Source organism: Tyto alba, unplaced genomic scaffold, assembly GCF_018691265.1.
Source record: "Tyto alba isolate M040663 unplaced genomic scaffold, T.alba_DEE_v4.0 Super-Scaffold_18, whole genome shotgun sequence".
Taxonomy (NCBI): domain Eukaryota; kingdom Metazoa; phylum Chordata; class Aves; order Strigiformes; family Tytonidae; genus Tyto; species Tyto alba.
Window position 1 is genome coordinate 13455736 of NW_024881280.1, and position 27895 is coordinate 13483630.

At 35.5% G+C, this 27895-nt stretch overlaps 1 protein-coding gene across 2 annotated transcripts in view; it reads left to right on the forward strand.

The window, feature by feature from the left end:
- The window catches only part of FSIP1 (fibrous sheath interacting protein 1), an 83361-nt gene that overhangs the window by 7880 nt on the left and 47586 nt on the right, over nt 1–27895 (forward strand). For both annotated transcript variants that reach the window (XM_032984572.2, XM_032984573.2), the window contains exons 7-11: nt 1827–1925; nt 4866–4966; nt 5716–5823; nt 11327–11488; nt 19028–19165. In XM_032984572.2, coding sequence (XP_032840463.2) covers nt 1827–1925; nt 4866–4966; nt 5716–5823; nt 11327–11488; nt 19028–19165 — 608 coding nt within the window. The remainder of the gene's footprint in view (nt 1–1826; nt 1926–4865; nt 4967–5715; nt 5824–11326; nt 11489–19027; nt 19166–27895) is intronic.

Below are 27895 nucleotides of genomic sequence, written 5' to 3' on the forward strand. Positions count from 1 at the left end.
AAACTATTTAGAAATGTTTTTTTACTGAGTCATAAGGACACAATTCCATTGGAGTTCTAAAGAAAGTGGCTGAATCATGTTCTGAAGTATTGGTAGCTTTCTTCAGGAATGCACAGAGGATGTGTGTGCTTGCAGGGACCTGGAAAAAGAAAATATTGAGTCTTTTAAAATGTAATTTTTCTTTCTGTAGCTGGATTCTTACTAGGTGAGACACTGGAACAAACTGTAGGCATTCTGTTCATGGTGTCTACTGGGAGGGCCAGGGGGAACAAAACAAGACTGAATATGTCAGTATACCATGTAAGAACTGCTCGAGAGTGGTTTTAAAAAATTCTCTGTTTGAGTACTCTGTCTCGGTGATTTAACTGTATACCTTGGTTGAAAGGAAACAGAATTGTGGTGCATCCTGCTGTTTCCTGTTGGGCAGAGAACAAGGACTTGAGGTCTGGTTGTTGTTAAGCAAAAATCTCAGCTTGAATATTGGAAGTACAAAACTTATTATTACAAGGTAACCTGGTTTTATCTCGATGCTAAAGTTTGGGCTATTAAGGGAAGAACACAGAATTTGATACAGGTGAAATTTGAAAAGTCTCCAGTAGATGTCAGGAGATAGTAAAAAAACAGTAGGCAAGTAAGACTATATGGTTGCTAATGAACTCCATGCTTCAGTCCTCTTATTTCAGAGGTAACTCCTTGCTGTAGTGATCATGTGTATTATATGTATACCATACTGGTAAGACTCTGCATAGTTTAGATTTATATTTTAACTCCAGCTTGATCTTTATCTTGAGTTTTCTGTGACATGCTAGTGCCTTACTTTTCAGGTCTTATTTATTAACTTATTTAAATGAGTGCCCTGGTTTATACTGGAATGGAAAGCAATTAGTATATTTTGCTTTTCAGAGCTTGAATTTGATAAAGAGCTTTATTAAATAAATTATATAGGAGAGCTATTTAATTATAGCTTTTAATATGGCTATGAAATGAAACACAAGTTCCGAGTACAAAATCATTAATAACTTGTGTGTCCCATCCTCTCAGGCACAAAAATTCCATCTGACACACTCATGGCTGAAATGTAAATCAGGAGTTAATTCAACGGCCTTAAATTTATTCCCCTGTGCTCTGTGTAACAAAGTCATTCTTTCTGTTGAGTCCATTAAACTGCATTATTACAGGATGTTGGTTGCTTTTTTTTTTCATTGTGAAAAACACATTTTTCATGTGTGATATATATGGTTCTTTGCAATATGAGTCCTTTTTTGTAAGTGCTGAGGGTATAGACTGCAAGTTAGTGCTCTAATTTATACTTCTACTTGATATATGTCAATACCAGGATGGAATTTTTTTCTTGAGTAATTGAAACAACTCCTGCATGCTAGGATGTTTGATCCCTTTTTTTCTAGACTGTACCCCTGACCTAAGCCACTTGAATGTCTAATAATTCACGCACAGGCAGACACCAGCTGTGAAGACCTGGATACTTTATTTTCATTCAGAGTTCTAGATGACTTGCCACATGGTGCCTGCAGAGGCTTTTGAGCTTTAAGACCTTGGCCTGCATCTTGTAGAATGTAATTATTTGTTCTGTATGAGCAGTAGTTGTTAAAAACGAAACACAACCATATGAAACAGCACAATTATTTATGAGACACCCCTTACACTTTCCCCCCTCCTTTATTTATTGAGAAACATGGAGGTTATGTCATTTATCTAAGTAAATTTTATTCAATTTTCACGTGTGAGGTCTTACAGTATGATACACATGAAACTAGATCTTCCTTAAATACTTTTCAATTAAATTTTATTGAAAAAATTCCTTGCAGATCCCTCCCATGCAAAAGAAGATGAAATATGTACTTCAGTATTTCATACACAAATTAATCCAGAAGATTATGCTTGCTATAAACCCCACCATAATCAAGGTAAGCTTTATTAATTGTATAGTTTGTACTTCTAGATATGACAAAATAACATGTACAATGGGCGGGTAATGAAGACTTGGCCTTTGTGGCTAAGCCAATGAAATCAGAAAAAGCAACGTTGCTTAGTGGAATGGCAACAGTTGATATTTTGTTTACAAATGATAGAATAATTTTGTTTGTGACTTATCTAAAACATGTTACTCAAGAAGGGTTTATAAAAGTTTTTTTTTCTTTCTTTGCAAAATAATGAGGTGTAACTGATTAATTGTAAAATGTATGATTGGTTCTTCATGGTAATTCTTTAAAAACTTATCTTTGCTGTTATTCTAGGGTACTGTAACTTTCATTAATAGGCTTACAGTCAAGAAACCATCCAAAAATGAGTGGTGCTGTATACAATTTCTTTATTTTTTTTTGTCTTCAGGGGAAATTGTATAGATGTAACAAACGTAAATCTTTGGACAACACCTTTTATATTTTGTTATGCTGATTATTGTAAAGCCTGCATTGCTTTTATGGATTAAGTACTTTCTGGCAAAAATCAAACGTCTGTGCTGATTCTTTTAGACATCATTTGTTTACGTGCACTTATAGAGGTTTCAGATGCTAGTAGCAGTGTAGTGTGTCCACACTTCAAAACAAATGGAATTGTGCTTTTGTGCCTCTGTTCTTTCCCTATTTGAAATTCAAATTTTTATGGTTGAGTAACTTCTCACGTGTTGTGACATAAGAAGAATAGCTTTAGCTGCCATTTCTAGCAGCTGCAATTGTTTATTTCTTTGTCATCTACCATTCTATGTAAACAGAAGGAATCCATCTTCCTGGTGACTGGCTGAGATGACAAGGGCATAATAAACAGATGTTCCTTGAGGTTGAACCATTGATAGCAGCAGAATCTCTGCACTTGTTAGAATCTGACTGCATGTTTTAATTTTAAATCTAGGCTTCAGCTCCCTTACCATTTGTCTTAGGCCAGCAGTATGTGACTTTGTGTTATTAAATGTTTCTTCGCGCTGGGTTGGAACAGTGCTATGCTTTTGATTTCTCTGTCATCCTACCATGTGTCTTCATTCCTCCCTTAAGAAGAAGCTTGACCCTCAGCTTCCACCTTCACAGTTTCTGAGTTGTGCTGGAGTGTCCTTGAATAGCAATGGCAGGTTTCATTACCAGTATTCAGGACAGCAGTGTCTTCTGGAGGTCCCAGTACAGGCATGGTTGGGAGTTGCTGTTGCTTGCGCTATTTTGAGATGTTCTACATTCTCCTAGTTTTTGAACACATGAAATAGAGATCACTTACAATTTATGGACAATAAATTATGTAAATGACTTTTATTATTTCTGCTGGAGGCAGTTGATACAGTTTCTGAACAGCTAAGACTGACTGTTTTGGTTGCTCTTCGATTTCTGTGTAAAAGTTGTCATAAAGGCAGACGCTGAACAAGAGGAACTTAACTTGTAAAGAATATGTGTATTAGTTTTATAATATTACTTTATCAGTCTCATCAAGATTTCTTCCAAATCTTTGAAATTTATACCAAATCTCACTCAAACCCAGGACACTATGAAAATGCGTATGCAAAATTTGTTAAGTTGCAGTCTCTCTTTTACTTACCCATGGTGATTTTTTGTGTATTCTTTGCCACAGTGATCCATGTCTGTCCCTTCTTTACTTGAATGTTCCGTATGATAGCGCTCTCTCAAAAGCGCTTATTTTACAGTTAGAGAAAGATCTAGCTTAAAAGTAATGTTTCATATATGTTGCATGTTATTTTGGTGTTTGGTGTGTTTTGCTCATTTCAGGATACAACTTGTCATGTTTGTATTGATTGGTAGATTCTTCTATGATCCAGTTCCTTGATAGATTCAAGTTAATGTTAAATATAGTTTGGGATGCTTTCAGTTAACAGTTGTGCATTTGAACTGTGACAGAGTTTTCTTGGTCAGTTTCAACACCTCAGTCCTTTAAGGTTTACTTGCACTGTGAGAGTAAGTCTGATTAATGAGAATGTTACACCTTTTTTTGTCCATAGTGTGTAAAAGGATGCACGAAATCTTTGGTTTCAATCAGTTTGCTTTCAGTCTACTCTCTTGGAAAAAGAGTTACTTCCATGTAAACTCCCATAGCCTATCATCTAACATGTTAAATTGGGTTTTTTTACAAGAAAATAGCCCACCTATTTTTCAAATACCTACTTTCCAAAAAAGCAAAAAGTGCCATGCCTACTTTTGAAGTAGTTTTTGAGACTTAGAAGTTGGTTCTATTTGCTTATACTTGTTATTTAATGTGATAAATATTTGCTGTTCATAAAGGAATTGCTGTTTTAAAACTGTAAAAGTATCTGAAAAACAGAATACGTGCCCATTTTGGTATGATGGGTAGAAACCCATTGTTGGAAAAAACCATATGTGTGATGTTGTCAGAATACCATGTGGCTGTTTAATAGCTTCACAGCTCTATGATGAGTTTTATTTTTAAGCAAAATGCGTTTTATAAGCTGTGTTATAATAATATCAACTATATCATCTGTTCTTCAGCTGTTTTATTTAAAAAAATGTACTCGATATGTCTCCAAATAGTTCTGTGGTTTTAAAAAAAAATTATTGTCTGGTTTTGTACTGATGATAAAACTGAGACAATGATAGGGTTCGAAGGAATGCCGTGGCTTTTAAAGCCGCCATGTTTAACATTTTTGAGGTCAGAAATCCGAAAGTATTTTAGGCTTCACAACATTGAATGATCTCATATAATAAAAGCTTAAAAATTAGTTCAGATTTTGACAACAGTTATGTTTCAAAAATAATAATACAGTTTATATAAATAATGAAAACAGCATATAAAAAGTTTGTCTATCCACTTTATATGTTTGTTAAAAATATAAATGGGATTGCTGTTATTACAGCTCTCACTGAATCAGAAAATTTTTCTTCCTCAAACTTCAGATTATCCAAGTGAACTAGAAACAAATGAATTTCTTAATCAAGCAGAAGAAACACATAGCAAAAGTAAAAAAAGTCAGAATTTCATTAAGAAGAACATTGAGGTAAGCATTAAAGTATAAAATCATTACCATTTTGTTAAATGTTAACTAAAAATAGTATATAAATATTTCTGGAGACAGTTTGGGCTTCTTTATAAGGAACATTAAAAGTTAATCAGGCATAAATTAAAAAAAAATTGCTGTTAAAGAATGTTGTTTATGGCAGAGTGCTGTATGAGATAGTTCTCATCTTGGATGCTCATATTGGTGGGGATAATACTGCTTCTATGTATTTGCTAAGAGTACTGGAAACTGAATTATTCTGTTTCTGCCTGGATATAGCTTGTTTTGAGAGCAAATATTTCCTAAGACTTCCTTTAAATTTATTTACTATTAAGTTAAAGGAAGATATTCTTATGCATAGATAAGGACATCTGTGGTATGCAGGTTATTCATATATAGCCTGCATAGGACCCTTATTTACAGAAGACTTCTTTCTGTCAGAAAACAGATGCCTTCATTTTCATGCTTTTTTTTTTTTCCCCTCTGTGAAGACCTAATAGCTGCAACGATCTTTCATCCAATTAAAAGTATCTGCCGCCCCTGACCCCCACCATGTCAAAGGCTGCTATAAGATCATCAGTTTGTTATATGCAGGCTGCTAGATTTTTCTGTCACAGTGATAATTTGTATTATGGCAATAAGCAAGATTTGGATGTTAATTTCACAGAGTTTAAAAACTTTGTTTTGGTCCTGTTTGAGCTAATGGAGTTCTAAAGTTTGTTTATTTTTCCTTTTTGTAAATATTTCAGCTAGTAAAGGATTCAGGAAACCAGGTTGTTATGCTTGAGGGAGAAAGGAAAAGACTAATTGAACTATTGAAAGATACAGAAGATGGAATTGAATTACAAGGTCTTGAGGTATGGCAACTTTAATTTGTACTGTCCTGTTGTGTTTGGCTTATTTTTATGCTAAACCTAAATTTTGGGTTTAGTCCTACCATGAAGTAACCTACTGAGATATGAGAGAAAATCTGGACAAATCCAATTGGTTTTGTCTCCAAGAAGGAATTTTCATTGGCTTCTTTGTTCACTTTACTAACACTTGGACATACCTGGCCTCAGAAAAGCAGCAGAACTTAAGTTAGACATGGGTGGAGGGAGCCTTAGAAGCACACTCAGAGAAGAAGATGGACCTTTTCTCTGCAGAAGATGTGAAGTTGCAGTCTATCAGGGTGACTAGTGCTGTAGTCTCAGGTAGAAGGTTCAGCAACTATTTAAAAAAAGATTGCCAAATGTTTTTTGAGGACATGAACTTCAGAATGCAGCAATCGGGGAAATAGGCATTGATGGAGCTTATGTGTCCATTTACAAAGATAACATGCCATCTCAGTGTGGCTTTCAACTCACTCTGTCTTAAAAGTATATGGAGGGCCCAAAGTCTGCTTATGTTAGACATTTATGCTTGAACATAATATTGTTAAAGAGTGTACAGTCTGCATACTGCAGTGGATAGCAAGAGCTGAAGTAGATAGAAATACCTTGCCTTGTGGAGAGTAAAAAAGCATGTTTGATTGTCCCACCAATCACTGCTTCTAGGAGGGTCTGTGTCACAAAATGATTCCCAGTAATGTGAAGACATCAAATAGTCTTTTGATCTCCTAGTTACAAGGAGACAGCCTTTATTTCTTACTGATTTGAGGGGAATGTCACACTGAAGTTGTTCTTGGGAGCTCTTTTTTACAGAAATAGTCATAAGGTGCTAGGATAGGAAGATAAAATTTGTCTTGAAAAATGAATCGTACTAGGAACTTACGCTACTTTTCAACTATGTATGGTATTATACACACTAAAGAGGTGTTTTCATAGAATGAACATCCTCAAGCTGTGCAAACTTGATGTGATGCTTCAAGAAACGTGCATTTTAAAAAATAAAAAATATTGGGAAAATGCTTGCTCTGTGTAAAAAAATTTACACAATTTGTTTTACATTAAAATGTACATTATCTTAAGTCTGTTGTAAAGTTACGAACTTTTTCACAGCATTTGTAAGTATACACTGAATCACAGTACCTTAGAAGGAAGATGTGAATTCTGCGTAGAACGAACAAAATATATCCAAGGTCTGGTTTCTGTTTAATTTACACAGTTAAAAATTATCCAGAGTAAATTATTTTTCAGTAGATTAAACTGTGAGAGAAAGAAAAAAAATAAAATGCAATGTTTTTTTTTTTTTGTCTCTTCCCATGTTTTATTTTGAGTTATTTTCTAGTAGGATGGTGAAGTCATCCAAGAGGTGCTTACTCATTTTTAAAATGTGTATAAAATCCACCTTTACAAATTACTGTTTCAGGATAAGGAGGTGAGCTCAGGATTTTCTTCATCTGAATCCAAACTGGTTATGGAAACAGGGAACTAACATACCCATGGTTTGTGACTTTAAACGCATCTGTAATTTACCCAACTTCAGTGTGATTTCTAGGTTGAAACTCATTCGATCTGTGGTCCAAAACTTCTCTCTTTACTCGAGGGAAGCTAGTAAATATACACTGTGTTTTGGCATCCTCAGAGCTGTGTGAGGTAAATGTAAGTGAAGTAGTCTCTGTCAGTTGGGAAAACATGATGGGCAGATGACTAAGGTTATAGAAATGTGCAGTATTTTAACAGCAGCTGTTCTTTCACAGTTAGTAAGCTAAAGTAGAAGCACAGAAAACATAACCTTTGGTGATCATTGGTATACAAAGGCTTAAAACTATCAGCCACACTCGGTGCTTGTGGTCAGGAGATGGAAAACTTCAACTTCTGTAAAATTGTACCAGTCTTCCTGTTGACCTGATGTTTGCTCCCTCGCTTTACATAGAAAGCTTATTTAATTTTTTTGGACTTCAACACCAAGCTTGCAGATTGCCTTTTTTTATCTGTGTAAAATACTTAGCAGTTAATGATGTTGCACAGAGGTGTTTGACTTAGTCTAGTCTGTACTAGATCATCTCTTTAAAGAAAATAGCTCCTAAATATACTGCCAAAGCAGAATAAAACCAAGGATAATACTTAGTTACTTAAAGCTATCTACTCTGGAGATGGATTATTCTTCTCCCACATATGAATTATGTTATGGATTTGGCATTTCCTGTGACTGCTTTATAACAGAGATCATGAGGAAATTATCAGCTAATGAGTAATCTAGACTGCTTCAATCTGGCCCAGGTAACTGTCCAGCTGATGGCCACTTTCATGTTATTTCATGCTGACTTTTTAAAAGCTGGTGTAACCACGTTGGCTAAAGTAATGTTTTGGAGGTTATCAATCACGGCAGAGCTGGATATACTGTATGAATGCTTCGGTATAGTGTAATGTGGATTAGATAACTTCATTTGATTTGTACTACTAATTATGTCAAATATCCAAACAGCATTCCTCACTTTTAAAAAAAATTGTTTTATGAGTATTTAAAATATTTTAGAAGTACATATTCATGCTAATCTAATTGTCAAACTGCAGGGTTATAATTTGTTTCAGATGTTCCACAGTAGTAAGCACTGACTGCTGTTATAAAAGTATTGTTCTGATTTAACACACAGGAAACATTGACAGGACAGAAACATTTTCCAAGCAAAGCTATCTTGAAAATACAAATGCATTAGTCAGTTTAATCCTGGAGTAAAGTGACTATTGGAGTAATTTGGATACTTAGACCATGGGATATATGTGAGATATGATAGACACTGAGCTGTAGCTAATGAGCCCCATTGCATCTTAACTGATTTACTGTAGAGTCATTTCTGTGTGTTCGCACTGTGCTTTTCAGTGGCTGATGAGGGGGTGGTTAACATGGTACAAGTATAGTACCACATTGGATACATACGTTGTGAAGGTCACTGTCTCACCTGAGCAGGTGCTTCCACAAAGCTGGCAAGCTTCTAGAGACATTTCTGAGTGGCTGTTCTGGGGTCAGGTCACGTCTGGTAGACTTACTAGTTGTGTCATCATACTTGTATGAGAAGGCATTAGAAGAACCGATTTTATTTCACAAAATAGATGACTCTCCCTTTTTCTTTTTTTTTTTTTTTTTTTTAATTTAGTATGGTGGTAATTTATGACAGGTGTTTGGGGGTATGCTTTTTTCTTTTCGTAACCAGTGTGCTTTAGGGTAATGGGGATGAAGCAGGGATGACCTCACAGCAGTGGTATTGTAATTGGAAGCTGCTATTTCCTCCTGTGGTGTGGACGTGGCTGCTTGAATAGCCAGAGGACTGATCTGGAAGCTGTAAAGGAGTGGTGGACATGAATCCCTTGCAAGATGGATGTTGGAAGTCAAGGCAAGGTGCTGTGCCTCTTCTGTTAGGAAAAAGAAAGGAAACCAGCAATATATTCCTGGCCTCCCCCACATCCCTGTCCTGCCCCTCTGAGGTACTACCTGGTGTTTCTTTGCAGTCAGGACAGAAACGTAACCTGCTGGTGTCATTCACAGGGAATGGCGGTTGCGCAGACCTGCTTCCCTGAGTGTGAGCCAGGAGTGCCGGGTTACTCTGGAGAACCTGCATCTGTTTGTAATATGAGCGCGTTTGTCAGGGTTAAGTGGGCCAGGCTCACTCACAATATGCGACTGTCTGTACGAGGAGTACATACCCATAGGGGTTAGTCACGTGTTACTTCTATCTACAGGAAAAAGTCATGTAAATCCCAATCAGGAAAATAACTCTGTGCTCTCTGTCTCTCCCAGTGTTCCTGTGATAACACACTGGGGTTCTAGAAGGGCGGTAGCTTCTCACCTTGGAGCAGTTCATTTGCTTTCCTATGGATACCTAGTTTTCTTCTTTGGAGATACATTGCAAGTGTTGGATTATGCTTCATGCCCTCATTTTGAGATTTGGCTCCAGGTGGTTTCTGCCATAGCATCAACCTCTGCAGTTTCATTCCAAGCTTGGTTCTGGGTGTCCTCCTCTCTTTTTGACTCCTTATCAAATGGAAAATGGTTGTCCTATTAGACATAGCTGTTGGTTGTATTCCCTTCTTTGACAGGCACAGGAGTCTGTTGCTTCTACTTCCTTCAGAGGACAATAGAGAGTAGTGTATTATGTTCAACCTTATTTGGACTTCTAATGTGCTGCTGTGCAGGTGTGACTGTGTCTGCGTTTGCTGCCAGACTTTTAGATGCAAGTGCGTTGTGGGAGTTTGATGTGTTCAGTGTAATTGAGAATATCTCATTTTTATGCCTGTTGACTTGCATTTGTCTTTTAAAAGCAAAAAATATCTTGCTGTCTCAAGTTTGCTGTATGGTCGACTGTACAGTTCCTTGGACTTAGGCTGTAATACAGTGTCTCCAGAATAAGTATGCAAGCAAGGAGTGCTGAAATGCAAGGTGTAACAGAAGTGATTTAGCATGATGTTGAGGACAGTTCTAGTGCAGTTTCTGAGGACTGCTTTTCCACTTCACTATTAACATTGAAAATGTGACCTTATAGCAGGTTCTTTATGTTTTCTGTCTTAGGACTGGTGGATCTAAGCCTGCCAGATGCTTTCCTCTTCACCTCTATCCTCTGCACTATCTTGCAAATGAGCACAACACTCCTAAATTGATTTTCATGTCAGTGGTATCAGAAAGTGGTTTTAACTGTGCAGCACTGGACAGCAAGATCTATATGCAAGTTAGACCATGACAAGCAATTATTCCTTCAAAAGGGAGCTTGGGCTGCCATTTGGAACAAATTCAGATACCTCAATAAGGGAAGAGTTTGCATCCATGGAAGGGAGCTGCTACAGGCATGGTGTGGCATGGCATGAGACTGTTTTAAAGGTTTGACTAACTTGCCTAAGAGGCTATAAAGTGAGATGCATTGTTAAGGAAAAGGGATTAACTATTCTCTTGGGTGTAAGAGAACTTGATCCAAGGGAGTTGTATAACATTCAGAAGAATGAATGGGGAACTAGGGAGCCATCTTTGGCCAGCTGGCATGGAGGAAAAGCATCTAGTTTTAAGCAATTTTATTTCAGGACTTCTGAGTGGCCAGCCAGTAAGGACACAGGCTTTGGACTTTTATAGAAACAAGTAAAATAATAGCAGAAATCTGTTGAGGATAATGCAACACCTTTTTTGCTATTACATTTTAACAATGCATGTAGATACATGTGCTTTCTAAAAATAAAATTAAATATATATATATATATATTTTTAAGTCCATTTAAGTTGCTACTTGGTTATATTTAAAAATGAAAAATAATGCTTCTAATTGTTCTGTCCATATCTGCTTTTGAGTGTGCTAGGTATATGGCAGCTTTCAGCTATATGCTGAGATGGATGAAAACTTACATTTTATTCTTAAGTATGGTTTATTTGAAGAATAAATACACTTGATGTGTAACTGCCTTTAAAGTCTGTTTCCTTTGGGAATGAGGATTAAATATTTTCTGTATCTTTCAATAGGAGGATGTATCTGGTTGGCTAGCACCAGAAGCGTACATACCCGAACCAACGGAATATCATCACCTAAATGAGATAAACATTAAGCTTCAAGTACTACGATCTGATGGGGATTTTTCTGCAATTTCCAGCTCTTGTTCAAATCCTCCAAGCCAGGTTTATCAGGTATATTACAGAACAGATCTTATGTTGCATATTTCTTGTTTAAAGTATGTGTTGAAATCTGATGTAAATGAAAATACAACATGTCTGTATTTGTATTTTTTGCATTTTTCTTTAACATCTTTTTGTTCTCAAAGTACATGTGTTAAAGAATGAAGTGAAATTTTTGATTATAGAAATCATATGGAAGAATAATATATTGCTATTTTGAGTGGTATATAATTCAAGGACTGTCTTGGTTTTAACTTTTGTTGATTCCAGACTTTCAACAAGAAATTTCATATGCAGGAATTGGTAACTCAGATGTTTCTGACTGTGTGAGGGCCTCTGATTTTGTGAGCATAGTAACACATTACCTATGAGAATTCATTTTTGGGAATTAGAATTAAGTTTCTTCTTATCTTGGGATTTCAAAAGTGCCTCTTCACTTACGATCTGAAAGATAAAGATATTATTGTTAAGCAGTGTTAAAGACTGTAGAAAATCAGTTGAAATTGTATGTCCCTTGATTTTAATGGCCTTTGTCTTTTTTCTCTTGCCAGCAGTATTAGAACCTTTGGGGCCTCAGCCTTGAGAAATGATTGTTTGAATTTTGTACATAGAAGACTGCAATTTATCCCATGCCCTAGTAATTTTGCCCCTGAGATAATGGGGGAAATACAACATAAAACACCATAATTCCTATTCTGTACTAATTTCACAAAACTTGTTTACTTATATAGCCAGAACAGGTATATCAGAGGCTCTGTGAGAGTGTACGTTGGCAAAACTATGTTTTCAGTTACCAGTGTATGAGAAACATCTCTCTGAATGGCTAAAATGCCAGTGGGTGTTCTTTTTCTAAAGGCACTGTAATGTAATTTTTTGTATTGACTTCTTTCTGAACTTCAGCTTTTGTTAGGAGTATTTTCTGTTGCTCTGACAGAGTCATCATGTTTTGATGTTGATCATTTACCAACTGGGATTTAATGTGTGAAACAGCAACTCCCTCTAGTGGGTAACCACTTCTGCAAATGCAGTTGTTACCCAGTGACTTCAGAGCCATGGACCTGAGCTTGCCAGTGATTGCTGGATCTTGTTTGCTGTTATGAAACATCAGCTTGAAGTTAGTATGACTGCCTGTGATAATGAACACTTTGTTTGGGAACATTTGTCCAAGTGGTCGTTGTTGCTTCCTTTTCAGGTAAAAGCTCTGAAGTATTTAAATAGAAATTTGCATTTATGTGTATGCTTATTGAAGAGGAATGCATTATCTTTTTGAATAACATTAAACTTAACAACCAAAAAGAGACAGTTTAATTCCATAAATTACCCTTCATTAGTGAAAAGCACTTGTCCTTCAACTTTTCTTGCAGCATATAAAAGGCTTTCAGACGTAGTTCTGGGAAACATAGGATTCCATTTTTCATTTTTTGTTTTGTTCAGATAAACATGTGAGTCATTTAAATGAAAGCTACCAGAGAATAGGACAGTTTAAAGGTGGTTTTATAAATTTAGAGAAAGAGCTAAACAGAATAAATATAAGTTGAAGAGAGTAGGAGGCTTTAGTTATTTAAAACTGGATTTAGGATATGAATTGCATAAATGCAAAACTAATTTAAAAAGCCCCAACAAAACAAACAATGAAAACCAAACCCTCATATTCTGCAGCTGTCTGATTCCAGAAGTGTCCTGTTTTCCAAGTGCCTTCCCAGCTGACTCCAAAATCCCACAGGTGCCTTCATTCCTGCTTCTCTGCGTGTCCAGAGCTGCTTCTCGGCAGCAGACAGGGTGTCTAGTGGTTGCCTTAGTTTCATTGTGATCCAGACTTCAGGCAAGTCAGTGTTAAGTTCTTCATGAAGCCTGATTTGGTAGGTGCAATCTGTCTGGCACTGTGACATGACCGGGCTTGTTTACATTTACATAGAATTTCAGCTGCTAATTTTTTTTAATGGTAAGTGGAGGAGAAAATAGTTTCCTCAACTTTCAGGAACTGGACTGCTTACTGTGGAAGCTTCATACCTGGTCTAGCCTTCAGTCCTATGTTCTTCACTATGGATATTTTTGTTTTGGTAGGTAAAAAAATCACTCTTCAATTCATACATAGCAATAACAACAGGTCAAGTACTGAATTTGGTTATGCAAGTTCATTCTCAACATACTTTGTTTTCAAATTCCTTTAACAGTTGCTTTTTCAAAAAAAACAGGAAGTAACATGCAGCAGTAGCTGAGAAATTAATGACTGTTTTGAGTTTAGAGAGCTTCCTGTCAAAAGGCAAGAAAAATTACCTTTTTTTCGACAAGTAGTTTCTCTAACTTCATTGCTGCTCATGGTCTTTCTAAAACAGTCTTGTTTGTCATGATCAATATCCCCTAATATTGTTATAGACTGGAAGTTTTATTGAATTTGCCTTTTAAAAAAACTTTTTATTATTCTTGAGGCATCACTTCTGATACCAGAAAGTAGGTGGGTCACAGAGAAATACCAGAATTCTTCGTACTGAATGCCTTTTGGAGCCTGTTAAAAGGTAATTGATACCTACCCAGAAAGGGTCTGAAGAAATTAATTAAATGGTGCTTTTGCTAGGTGATGATCTTGTTTTGTGATATGTTAGCATGAATGCCACATGCAAGACAAAGGGCGCAAGAGTTCTGGTTGCCTGGCCCTTTTTGGGTTGAAGTGTTTAATGGAAAGAGTTTCAATTGCTTCTTCAGTTGACCACAACTAAATGAAGAAGTAATCTAGCGATCAGCACTGGAAGGCTGTTATCCTCTGTAAAACCAGTTAGAAGTGGGACATATTTAACTTATAATAGAGTGAATTAGATATGCAGGAATTACCTTATTTATTCACTCTCACACATATCCTCTAAACATTGGGAGAGCCAAAGTATTTCTGGATGAGACTGGGGATCTGTAGTATTCAAAACCAATAATGATAATCTGGTGTTGTTGAAGTCTCAGATAAGTTTCTATTAATTTCTTTTATTCAGAGTTTCAGCTTAGATTGTATCACTACTTCTCCCATAACTGAAGTAAATTCTGTAAACTTAATTGCTAGATAAAGATGTTGCCAGATAAAGATGTTGCCACAGATGGTATGGAACGCAAATTTGAATGCACTGCAGTATTTGTTTCTTAGGAGTTTGTTTTTTTTAAAGTTTGTTTGGGTGGTTTTTGTTTTGTTTTGTTTTTTAAATTAAGGTGCTAGGAGAGGGCTAAAAAATATTCTGAACGTACAGAATTTATTTTGAATGAGTCTAGTTGCTACAGGACACAAATCTGATTTGGAACATGGATGTCCTTTCCTTTGGAGAAGAGGCTAATTTCAGTGATATTAATCTTTCTTCTAAAAAGCAGTGCTGAAATTCTTTCTGATTTCCATGAGATGTGGATTTCATCTGTTGTAGTTAGGTAGGGTACAATGCATTAGTGATTAGCAGCATTGGGAAAAAGTGTGTAAATCATCTAAAGTTCTAAATGAAAATTAGCTTAGAATTGCATATCATAAAGCTGCACATTCTTTTTTTCCAAGAATTGCATTAGATACAACTTTTCAAAATGCGAACACTTAATCACAACTGTCTCAACGGGAGAGCTGCCTTCTGCCCCCGATAGATACTTTGGCAGGCTATAGGATCTATGCTCTGACTCTGAAGTCTTTAGCAACTGGCTTTAATTATCCTACAGTGCCATAGCTGAGCTGTTCCAGAGGAGCATACAGATTCATCTTTTTGTGCAATGAGTCCAGCTGGATTCAGAATGCTTTTCCGTGACTAATGTTGTCTTTTACATGGAAATGTTTCTCATTAGAACTGTATTTCTCTCTGAAACATTTCTTTGTTCTGGTGCCAACTTTATTAAATACTTAAAAATGCTTCTGTTTTACTTAATATTTTTGGGGAAGAACAAATTACATTGAATATAATCCTGAGACAGGAAAATGGTAGGGTGAAGAATATGAAGTGTAAGATGGTGTGTGATGAGTACAGTTACCAGCTTGAAAAACTGTAAAAACTACCTGAGAAGAAAAGAAGATGGAGATGGTGTTTAAAGAAACAATATCTGTCTGCTTGATTTGTCATATAATTACTTTAATGTTGTTTATTACTTTGATGAGTTCTTTTATACCTGATTGGGCTTCTTTTATCAGACAAATATTCAGTTTTTCAATTATAGCATTAGACTATAGTTAACAGTTTAAAACTAAATAAATACTCAAAATTATAAAAAATTCTGAGGAACTATTGTTTCAATTAATGAACTCTTTGATAGCCTGTACTCTATGGTTGCATTTCATCAAAACAGATGATTTTGACAGTTATCTGTTTCAGAGCATGGTTAGAAGCAGGTTAATAAGCTGATCAAAAAGTTTTGTGATTCAAGCAGGTTGTATTACACTAGTATCTTTCATTAGTTAGGATTTTGCTTTTATTTATAGAATTCTGGAGAAAAGGGAGTAAAACAAATAATTTTAGTCATCTGAAACGCTGGATATTTCTGTTTTGCATTATGATCATTACAGCCTGTATCTTCCCTTGTGTAATATATCTATAAATTCTATTTTCTACCTCATCTTTAAGATTTTTATATCTTTATTAATCTCAATGGACTTTCACTACCTACACATGCTATATAATCGAAACTTAAAATGTTTTGAAGCATTTGAAACATTGCCAATAGGATGTTTCCCATGAATTTTCCTCCATTTATTTCATGATATCGTAAGAAAATATTTAAAAATTAAGTGGGGAAAAGTCTTAGTTTTGCTGATATGATGTGACTTCTGATCAGTTCCTATTCAGAGATGAGGGAAATGAGACTCTAAGAACTACTTCTGTGAAAGCAGCAGCTTAATCAAAGAGATTATTAGAAACAATTATGAAAGGAATACAGTGTGAAACAGAAGATACCACTGTGCTGCTGTACTCATCTGTAATGTACTATATAGCTTGACTGTTGTGCAATTGTGGTCCCTGGATCTCATAACCAGTACCAAAAAAATGGAAAACTGGTTACCAGAATGCTCAGAAGTGTAGAATGGCTTCTACGCAAGGAGTGACTTACACAGAGACATTCTTCAGTCTGGAAAAAAGGAATAAGAAGGAGTTGATTGAAGTGTGCAAAATCATGCTGAACAGATATAGAGTAAATAGTAACAATTTTTTTACCATCTCATCTAAATGGAATTATATCAATTGTGGATGTTGATGTTAGAGAAATGTTGAAACAAGTACTTTTTACTTCTGTTTTCTGGTAGATGTTCATAGTTCAAGTTTTATCCATCACAGGCTGGTAAGACTTGGTTAGGTATCATGGCAGAAATTAATATTTAAGAAAAGTTTATGGAGAATAAAGTTGTCATGTTTATCCCAGTTAAGAATTTCTTTTGATAGAACTATATTGTCTTACTAGAGAAGCTACCAGGTTTAAATTCATGCTGAGTGTAATAAAAGGAAAAATAATTTATGATATATAGTTTTCCTAATGTTTGAAGAGGTTGCTCATAAGTGCTTGCAGCAGCTGAGCTGTTTGTGAAATGAAACATGTATGCTTGAAACTATTTGGAAGACTAGGACAGAGATCTGTGGAGAGCTTTGCTTCAGAAATGAGTGTGGAAAAGAAGGTGAAAAATTGGAAGGTAGTAACTTTTTTGATTTTATGACTCCTCTCACTGTCACCTTTTTAAATCTAGCTGGTATTGCAGCAATAATAGTTTCAGAGATGATGGTTGCAGTTTGAGCTCTGTTCTTCATTGTGGCAGAGTTGATATGAAAATATCAACCAGTAGTCCATGCATACAACCGCCAAAATAAAATAGGAAGTATAGTATAGTATTTAGTGACTTCTCAGTACCACTAGTTGCATACTCTTATAGGTGTATTCATAACATGGCTTTCTAAAACAAATCTTAACTGGACCTCTGATCCATGCTGAGCACTCAGTACTTACATGGCAGTGTATTTATATATGTGCACAATCAGAAGACTGAATTTAGAAATGTAATTGTGGGAAAAGCTATAACTTCCCCCCCAAGAAAAAGTAATATGATGCTATCATCTTCCTCCCTGGCCTTCTATGAATAATTTCACTTGTATTAAAATCACTGGAAGAGCAAAGCCATGTAAAAGTAATTCCTCATATTAGAGGGAGCTTCAGTTATACTTTGAGCTGCTTTGCCAACTCTGTATTTCTGTTGCAGATATAAAGGTCATATTCTTGTTTCACGTATTAATAAACACAAGTTTCAGTAAGTCCTTTTTTTTATGTTCTGTGTAGATGTCAGTCATGCAAATTTTTTGCCATTGGGCATCATACTTAATTAAAAAAAACTCTCTCTGTATTTAGAAGTCTAGCTTTAGACACTCTAAGAGTTTGGTTTTAAGTGGCCCACATTAAACTTTGGTCCAGTTTGGAGAGATTCTAATCATTAACAGATGGTGCTGTTTATATCTCTGTTATAGGAAAATTTACTAGTATTGTGGTACTGCCAACTATTGCTGATTTTAAATATATATTCAAAGATTTATATAGGTTTAAAATAGGTTTATTTTCAGGCAACTAATAGTTTGGTTTAAATGTTCAGAACTCATGGATTGATATTTAGAAAAAGTTGTTTTCAAATGCTCACAATTTTTAATATACTGTAAAGAAATTTTCCATTGTTAAATTGCAAAGGTTGTTTCTTTTTCCAGTTAGATAAACCATTTTAAATTCTTCTTGTCTGTGTTGAGATTGCTTGAGCTGCTTCTGAAAATAAGAGTGAATAAAGTATGTTCTTACTAAATGGTTGTTCATGTTCCATTAAGTTAGGTTAACTAACAGAGCGTGTTCTTATGGTTGTTTTTTTTTCCTTCTACCATTATTTGAATTCTTTGGGTTCTTCTGTAAGAATGTTGGTTTGCAAGAGAAAGACCTGGTTTTTTTTCCCAATTACAACATAACTTTGCTGTTTTGCCAATACTTTGTTTTTCTTAATGATTTAAATTACATGTAACATTGAACCTTGAATATATTCAGGACAGATACAGACTTCAGCATCTGATCTAAAGCTACTGAAGGATGTGAGAATGTGTAACCCAAATCTTTAATAATGGTTGTGCATCTAATTCCAACTTACAGAGAGAAGGTTTTTTCTCATTTACTGTGATATCTAGTGAACAAAACCTACAGTCAGTTCAGTTCTTCCTTTCCCTTCTGGCCGAACTCTGATCCCAGTATGGTTAATAGGATCAAGCTTTGAACCCCTCATTCAGACTCCCCAGTTCTCAGTGCATTATTGTTGTAGTAAAATTTAAGCATCAAGTGTTAGATCTGGAGACTAAGAACTTCCTCTTAAAATGGAAAGGGGAAGAAATCTTTTATTAAAATAAGTCCAGCCTGATATTTAGCTATTGTATTTGAAAATGCTTGATGAAAATTAAGCATTTCCCAAATTTGAAATCGACATTGTTACTCTAAACATTTTAGTGTTTTCCTGGTAGAAATCAAAAGAACACCCGTCTGGCTTTGAAGCAATATAAGGTCATATGTTTAATTTCTGCCTATTCTTCGTTTTGTCAGGATCCTCTGGTTTATGCAAACAGAAGTCCAGAAGCAGTTCCAGGTGAAAAGGTTCTGCGAGACAATAAAGAACAACGTGAGCAACAAAATCGTCTGAAAGAAATAGATCATCAGCTAAAATCCTTAGAGAAAAATCTTGTAAGTCTCCTATTTTTGTTGTATTTTTTTCCTCTCAGTTTGAAAACTTTAATCATTCCATCTGTGTCTTAAAATAAACTCAAAATCTGCAACCTTGTGTAAATTCCTGAAAGATTAGCAAGAGGCATCAGTGCAGGTAACTGACATAAAAGTGCAAATGAAGAAGGTGGTGATTGGGAATAGTGAACATGGATTTACTGAGAGCTAGTCATGCTTGACCAGCCTGATTGCTGTCGCTCACTGGGAGTTAGGCTGGAGGAGTGGGCTGACAGGAACCAGGTGAAATTTGTCAAGGACGGATGCAGAGTCCTGCATTAGAGAGGAATAATTCCCTCTAACAGTGCAAGGTGGAGCCTGTCTGACCAGGGAGCAGCCCTGCTGAAAAGGACCTGGTGTGCAACAGACTGCACATGAGCCAGAAGCGTGCCCTGCAGCCTGCATGATGAAGGATAACAGCCTACGTGGCTGTATCGATGTGAGCATAACCAGTAGATTAAGGGAAGTAATTATTTCCTTTTAATTACTCCCATTTGTATTACTACCCTTTACCTACTCATTAGACTGTCTAGAGTATTGCATCTGGTTTTGGGCTCCTCAGTAAAGAAATGTGTTGATATACCTCAGTTTGTTCAGCAGAGGGACACCAAGATGATTTGGGGTTAAAGCACTTGACCTGTGTGGCTGAGGAGAATTGATTTGTTTAACTTGGAGAAGAGATGACTCAGGTGGACCTAACAGTAGCTTTTCAATAGCAAAGAGGACATTAGAGAGAAGACAGAGCTGTAGTCTCTTGTTCTCCCACCATGTAACTCAGTAAAAATAAAATATTCATAAAATGAAATGGGAAGGTTCCAACTGTATTTAAAAGAAAGAGAGAAAAAAAAAAAAAAACACACAAAAAAACCCCAAACAAACCAATAACCAAAAACCCCCAAACCTCTGAGGGTAATTAAGAATGGGAAACAGGTTGCATGGAGAGACTCTGAAATCTCCATCCTTGAAAATTTTGCAGACCTAGCTGGTAAAAGCCATAAGGCATTTGATTAGATCTCATATTTGACACTGCTTTGAACAACAGGTTGGACTAGAGACATCCTTCCTCCCCAGTCTGATGATTTTTTTGATTCAACAAGAAAAAGGATCAAGAATTTTTATGTGCTTCTCAGGTGGTAATTTTTATTATCACCACATTGAAGGAAAAATAGTAATTTTTCATGGCTGTGCATTGTAGAAAGTTTTCTTGTGTGCAGCTGATTTTAGTGTTTTTCATGTACTTATAAAAACATTAATATACGAGTTTGTGTCAGACCAAAAATCCAAGTAGTCTACCTTTGGCTTGTGGATGTTTTTACTCAGCAGTAGGCTTACCTTCTGCAGTAAACAGTTAGGACAAATACTGTTGCAATTATCTTTTATCACCCTCAGAAAGGGATCTCCAGTGCAGATCACATAGGAGCACAACCACAGTGATATAATCTCATTTACTGATAGCACTGTTGCTACAGTTGCAAAAACTTCAGCCACTATCTACATATCCAAGGTTTATGCTGGCAGTGCTGAAATTGCACAGCCAATATGATTAGACTTCTACAAGGTTTAATTCTAATTTGGATACAACTACATGCAGTCTAGTCTTTGGTTTGGGGAGAAAAAAAGAAAAGGCTAATTGACATGTTCTTCTTGATGTCAGTTAATTTTACATACTTACAGAGTATGGGAACAAAGACTACAGACAAGGAGACTGCTTTAGAAGCTGTTCACTTGTGCGTGTGTGTCACTACAGTAAGGCAGCATATTTAGCTCTTATCTGTTCACAGTACCAAAACAATAGTAGACCTTCATTTTAATACACTTCTCTATTATGTTAGTTAAAAGATGGGAAGCAAATAAATGGAGGAATTCTGTGGAACTTCAGTATATTAAATAGGTTAATGGGTAAACAGATAAGTCTGCACATTGTCATCTTTTCCTAGTCATTGACCTTTATATCACTTTTTGTCACTACTGACCTTGTTCATGAGGCAAACACAATCTGAGGAAGTGCGTCTGGGAACTGTATGATAGTCTACAGCAGGCCTGGGAAATGCAGCGGGCTGCTGACTCATTCAAATGTTTTGTGAGTGAATGGGTTGGTTCCAAGTCTTGGTTGGGTTATAGCAGTATTGTTTGGTATCACATTACACGCAGACTCTTGCAACATACCACACATTTTTCCTTGGCTGCATTGTGTGTATTTAGAACTCTAAATCGACAGACTGTAACATTAATTTACAGTGCTTATAAACATAGATCATGTTGTCTGTACTAGTGTGTAGCTCCTGGTCAGAGCAGCATTGCTGCATGCCATACAGCACCTGGTGATGCTTCTCCAGGGGGACACACTGTGTCTTCTTATCAGTTGCTGCTGTGTAGCATGACTCTGAGTTCACAGCATATGGATATGAAATATTTGTATGTTAGGTTCTCTGTGACGTACTTTGGTTGCCAGTATAAAGTATTCATCTCTGAATGAAAGTAGGTTTTTCCTTCTAACAGTAAAATACAAAGAGAATGTATACTTTTTTGTGTGAACAAAGAGCAGAAAATACTGCTTTTTTTTAGTTTCATGTTCTTGACACCTTCTAATCTTATTTCTGGAAAATACAGTTATTGCTAGAGAAGATTGGACAAAACAGCATGGTATCACCTGTCGCAACATACATACTTGAATAAAATTTTTCTTACTTGGTGTGGGAATGTCTAAAAATCAGATAACTCTTATGCAGTGTGGATTGGATGCCTTATTTCTCTAAGTAATATTTTGGCCATCAATTCTGTAACAATGTTAGCAGCAAAACTGCCGTCTGCCAGGAAGCTGCATGGTGAAAAGCTAGACTGAATGCTTGGGTTGAGGGGGGGAGTATGTAGATGGTGAGTTTCCAGAATAATTTAATTATTAATTCATTTCTGGAAATACTGTTTGTTATTCAATAGGTGGCACTCTTCACTGTATGTCAAAAGAAGAATGTCTAGGTATGGTTCTAAGGGATATTATTACTGGTGAAAATGTAGTTTCGGTGGTATAAAACACAGGTTGTGAGAGATTGCCTCTCACTTTTAGCAAGATTCCAAGTGTGCAGCTTTTAATGTTCAGTTATTTTTCTAGCTTAACTAATTAAATTGTCTATTTAAAATTCATATTGCATTTAAATTTCTCCCTTACTCTTACCTAAACCACTTTAATTCACTGTGTAAAATTAGAAATAAATTCTTTCCTCTGAGGAGATGATTTTTCAGCAGTTAGGAATGTTATTTCTGAACGCATGGTTATATTAGGCTTTATAATTTTAAAATATTGTATTTTATGAATTTAATGTCTGAGAGATGACTTTTTAAAATGCATTTTTAAAAAATTCCTCTGATAAAATCCTCTTTTGTTGTTTCATTTGTTTGTTTTTGTTTCTTAGTAGAAATTGTGGATAGTTTAAGCAGAAATTAGCTCTGTGTGTTAGGGAGTAGCTTACTGTAGGTATAAAGGTAACTTTATTAATTTTTTTGTGTGTATATGGTAGAATCCTGTATTTCTTCCACTACTGCAAAATGAATTATTCAAATGGTTTTGTATAATGGTAGCTTTACTCTGACCTTCTCTTCAAAGAGAAGGAGTACACTTAAAATATTTCTGGAGCAGGCTATTTAGTAGGTGTTGGCTTCTGAAATGTTAACGTTTATGTATTCCTCCACTGTGCCTTACCTCATGTGTGCTGTGAGACTTCATGGTTTCAGCTTAGTCTGGAACTGAGCACACAAAACAAGTCTGGAAGATAAGACTTTAATGTACTTTACAATCAATATAAAACCCAGAAAATCTGCTAAGTATTATGCTTGAAGTAATGAAACTAAGGGCTTTGGAATCTGAGTTCCTCCTTTATCTTGAAAAATTGTCCCCAGTGAATTAATATACCAAAGAATGTATTGTATGCATTGTTGAAATGCATTGTGAAGTTTCAATCCAACTGAAATGTATCTGTACCGTGGTTTCTGGGCCCTTGCTGAATTTCTTTTAGGTTTTAGTTTGACCTTAGTTCACTTGTTCTTCACTTGAAACCATGGCTGACTCTCTCCACATTCTTTCATCTTTCAGTTTCCTGGAAACCATTGAGCTTATCTTTGTTTTGTGAATTTCATTGTTAACTGCTGCTTCAAAAAAAATGTTCAGCTGCCAAATGTGTGTTGCTGAGCATTAATGAAAAGAATTTTATATAGAAAGAATAATAAATGTAGTTATTTTTCAATTGTGGATTCTACGAGTTGGCCATTTGCAACAATCCGGAAGCATATTTGATGATGTGTTGAATTTCTTCGTGGCAGTAGGTTGAAATGCACATCCAAGCAAGCTATTAAGTAGGATCGTTTCACCTTTCCTGGATATATGTGTGTTTATTTCAAATATCTTACACTGGAAGCTGATTCTTTCCTGGCAAAATCTAGTTACAGATGTCTGTTTTGGGGCTTTGGTTAAATATACAAATACAAAAATACTTCAAATTCATATTCAATATACATGCATATGATTGTGTGTATACACACACACACATATATATACATAGTGCTACCTCTTAGCATGACTGAGATACTGAAAGCAACTTGAAAAAAAAAAAAGTCTGCTTACTTGCGATAAGTACTTTTAAAACGCAGCTAAATCTAGTTTCCCTAGTCTTAAATTTGAATTTATCATCAGTTATCCATGCATCTCTAGGAAATATTTTTTTTCACAAGTTTATGCAATTTAGTGGCCAAACACAATATGTGATTTGTTAATTACTGAGGTCTCTTTTTATATCCAATAATATGAAAATGCACATATTCTGTTATCTGAATAGCTGACCTTTGCAGGAAGGTGAGCAATTGGTGTGGATGGTGCAGAACAAAAATGCAGAAATAGTAAATATATAAATGCTGTCAAGAGCTTTGATTACCTGCAGGAGCTTACTCAAAAATGCATGATTCTCATCTTCTTGATGCAGAATAATGTGTATCTGTGGAGAAGGAAACCTCAGGATAATATTAATGATTGTTCAATGATGGAGAAAGTCTCACAAACCTTTTCATGGTTTACCCTGCATCAGAATGATAAGGGGGTTTGTTGTTATACATACTTTTATTCCAGCTTTTTCTCTGAAACTGATTGAATTCAATGCACCTGATCCTGAGTGTGTATTAGGCACCTTCCAGAAAAGGAGAATAATTTGTTCCTGACTTCTACTAGAATTCCTTTCTTCCCCTTTAAAGGGAAGAAAAGGGCAAGATAAAGTCATACCGTATATTTGGAGAGTAATTTGTCAACTAGACAATCCTGTAATATGGTTTTCAATCAAAGTGTCTGCAGAAATTAATTGCTAATATTGTTGAACAGGAACATAACCATATAATTTTAAATGATTTGTGCATTTGTAGTCTTTCTAGGTTCTTCTGATATGTATGCAGTAACATATAAATAGCAAACATCTTTATTTCGATTCACGTAGTACCATGTAGTGGCTGGTTTCTGCATTAGGTAATGTTTGTCCATAAGAGTAGAACTTGTTTAATAAAACATTTTCATAAGACCTATTTCACTGCACCAAATAAAGGGGAAAAAAGGCAACTTATCTAAATAAGATTGAGATGTACCACTGTTCGTTATTCCTTCTGAAAGTATCTACCGGGTCTTAAAGTTGCTTGCCATGCTGTTGCCAAGCTTCAAGCAGATCTTGTTTATTTAAGTTTTAGAAAAATGCGTTCTCATTATGTGATTGTATAAAATTGTTTCAGAATGAAATGTGGTAGCATTTTCACTTGGTAGAAAATATGAGTATGAAAACCTTATTTTCTTCATTTAACAGCTATTGCATACATGAAGAGAGCAATAAGATTCATAGCAGTTTTGATAAAATTTAAATATTTTACTCATATGAAATAAATTTTCTATTTGATTGTTTTTCACAGTTCTGTGGACAAGAATGAAGCAGCTGCTAAAAGTACAATAATTTAAAAACTATAAATTGCATTTGATTTGATATAATTAAATATTTTTGAATAAATGTTAAATTTTTAATATTAAAATATTAATCAGTTAATTGTAATGATGCTTCTAGTTTGTATGGAAAATTATTAAGAAAAAATATACGTAGATCCAGTTAAATTGAGCTACATCCATATGATAGTAAGTAACATTGTCAACTTGCGTCATAAATATTAGTTCTGCATTGATACTGTGTATGAGAAATCATTGATGGAATTTGATACCTGCAATGATACTTGTTTTAAACATAGTGGTTTTCTAGAGAAGAATGATCAAATTCTCCATCAATTCAATGTACTTATCCTCCTTCTCCTAAAATGTTTCCGGTTAAGATGACAACTCTGCAGCTCTGCTGATTGATTGCCCCAGAATACATAGGAGAAAACTGAGGAGCATCTCCCTTCTTGTACTTCTCTCAGCTGATTTTGAACAAAGGAAGCCTTTTGTCTCCCACCACTCCCCCCGCTAACCACTATATTTGTTCCCATTCTCTTTCCCAGTGTCCTGCGTGGGATCTCATTTTCTTCCGTAGAGTTGAGCTTTGTCATCTTTTTTTTCTTTTATATATTATGATGTTTGCCATCTTAAAACAACAAACAAACCACCTTTGACTACCTGCCCATCTCTAAATTCATGTAGTGCTATTTATAGTCACTGTTCGATCTCCTTCAGTTTTGTGTCTCTAACATGATTTGAATTTTACTGTAGCTGCACTGCTTTCTTAATTGTCTTTATTTATAAATGGCGTTCAACATCATCATACATTCTTATCTGGAAATGTGTTTTGTCTTAGGTGATGACAGAATTAATGAAAACTGATTTGCTTCTGTGCTCTTGTATTTTTCTTTCAGTATATCCTTTGTCATACCCTCTGTCCTCTCTGACCTCAACAAATGTAAGTGTTCTTGTATTTGCTGCTTATCTTTTTTTACTATGTCATCCATTTATCTGCCCCCTGACCTCTCCCACCAGCATGTTGAAACCAAGTTGCATGTATCCACTTCCAAGGCCTTCTTCCATTTCTTAACTCCCGCCTTTAGTTCATGGTTGAGATAAATACATGGCTTCAAAGTGCCCTTCATCTCACCCAGTTACATCTTCAAACAATTGCATATTGCTTTGCCTCCTTCATGCCTAATGCCTTTTCAAAACACTTTTCAGTGAATTGATGAGGATTGTATTTCTGCTTTAAGACAGTAAATCATATTGATCAGAGGAGTTTCAGTGTTTTCTGGGTACTTGAGTACCTGTGTATATGTAGCTTTTGTATGGATATACTTACAAATTTATTTGGGATTTTCTTTTCTTCTTTCTCTTCCTGTGTTTGTACAGTATCTAATATCACAGCCTAATGTAGAGACTATAGTTTTGAGCTGCAGTGGTATTAAAATAATGATTAACAATTTCTCTGGTTAGTACAGGTGTCCACAGCATAAGTTTCATCACTGAAGTGTGCTTGTCCTTTTGAGGCAAGGAGAAGGTGTTTACCTGTTGTTACACATCTCTATTGGCAAATTTAGGAGTTCCTCACTCCTTGCTGCCAGTTAGCACTGTTCTTTAATCTCTGAGGGAAAGAATCCTTGTTTATGTTGGCCTGCTTGCACCCTGTGCACTAAAGAGAAATAGTCAGGTAAAAGCCTCTGTTTCTCTTGAGGTGTTGTAGGGGAAGACTGTATTTCTACTTTGCCCTAAGATGTTACATTCAAAATGAGAGGAGAAAAAACAACAGGGCTACTGTGGAGGAAACCTTCTGCAACATGTACCTAGGTGTAATTTATCCTTTTATGGGTGAGTATTAACATCTTGATCTTTTGATAAGTAGCTTATAAATGCATCTTTCCATCTTAAGGTTGATGATTATGAAATTTAGAGTCTGTGATAAATGTCAACATAGAAATTCTTTGGCTGTAAATTTATCTTACACATGTGTGTCTGTATGTCTGCATGTACAAACTGTGTAGTAAAGCTTTAATCTTTTCTTGAGGCAATTTAAGTTGTTAGGCCAGGAGGGATGTGTAATCAAACAGCATCTCTAAAAGTGGAGAATGTAAAGCACAGGGAGCTGATACTCTTGTAAACTACATCAAACTATTTGACAGCGACATGGGGCTCCTAAGCCAGAAACATCTTAAATGTCCTAGCAGGATGTGACTTCTATTATAAATATTTGTGTTGACATGTATTTAAGTTATATAATTGTTTAAGTATATTCACCTATAAAAGGGAATAGTATTAAAGAAAAAAGTTATTTTCAGCATAATTCCTAAGAGTATACAAATTCCATTGAATCTATAGATAAGATGGATATTACAATTAATATTGTAAGACAAACTGATGCCATACTGTGGTAAATCTGATAATCAGAGGTTTATGACAAAGTTTAGTTGGAAGCGAGAAGTAATTCTGATGGATTTTTGGCTTCTAGAGGGTTTCCTGAGGTGACAACAGCAGTATTTCTAGCATGAATGCAACAATTTTCTTTTCAGAAACACTGTAATCCTGTTTACAGAGTCAAAGTTGGTTTGAGAAAAGCTTTGAAGGTTTTGTCTCATTGATCTAAATAGTCTAATTACACAGCATATTTTTTAGTTATGCTGTACATTGCAGGCCAGTATCAAAAAATACTTAGAAAGTTGGGATGTCCCTTTTCCAGAAAATCTTCATTTAAAATATTGCTTCTCGTTAGA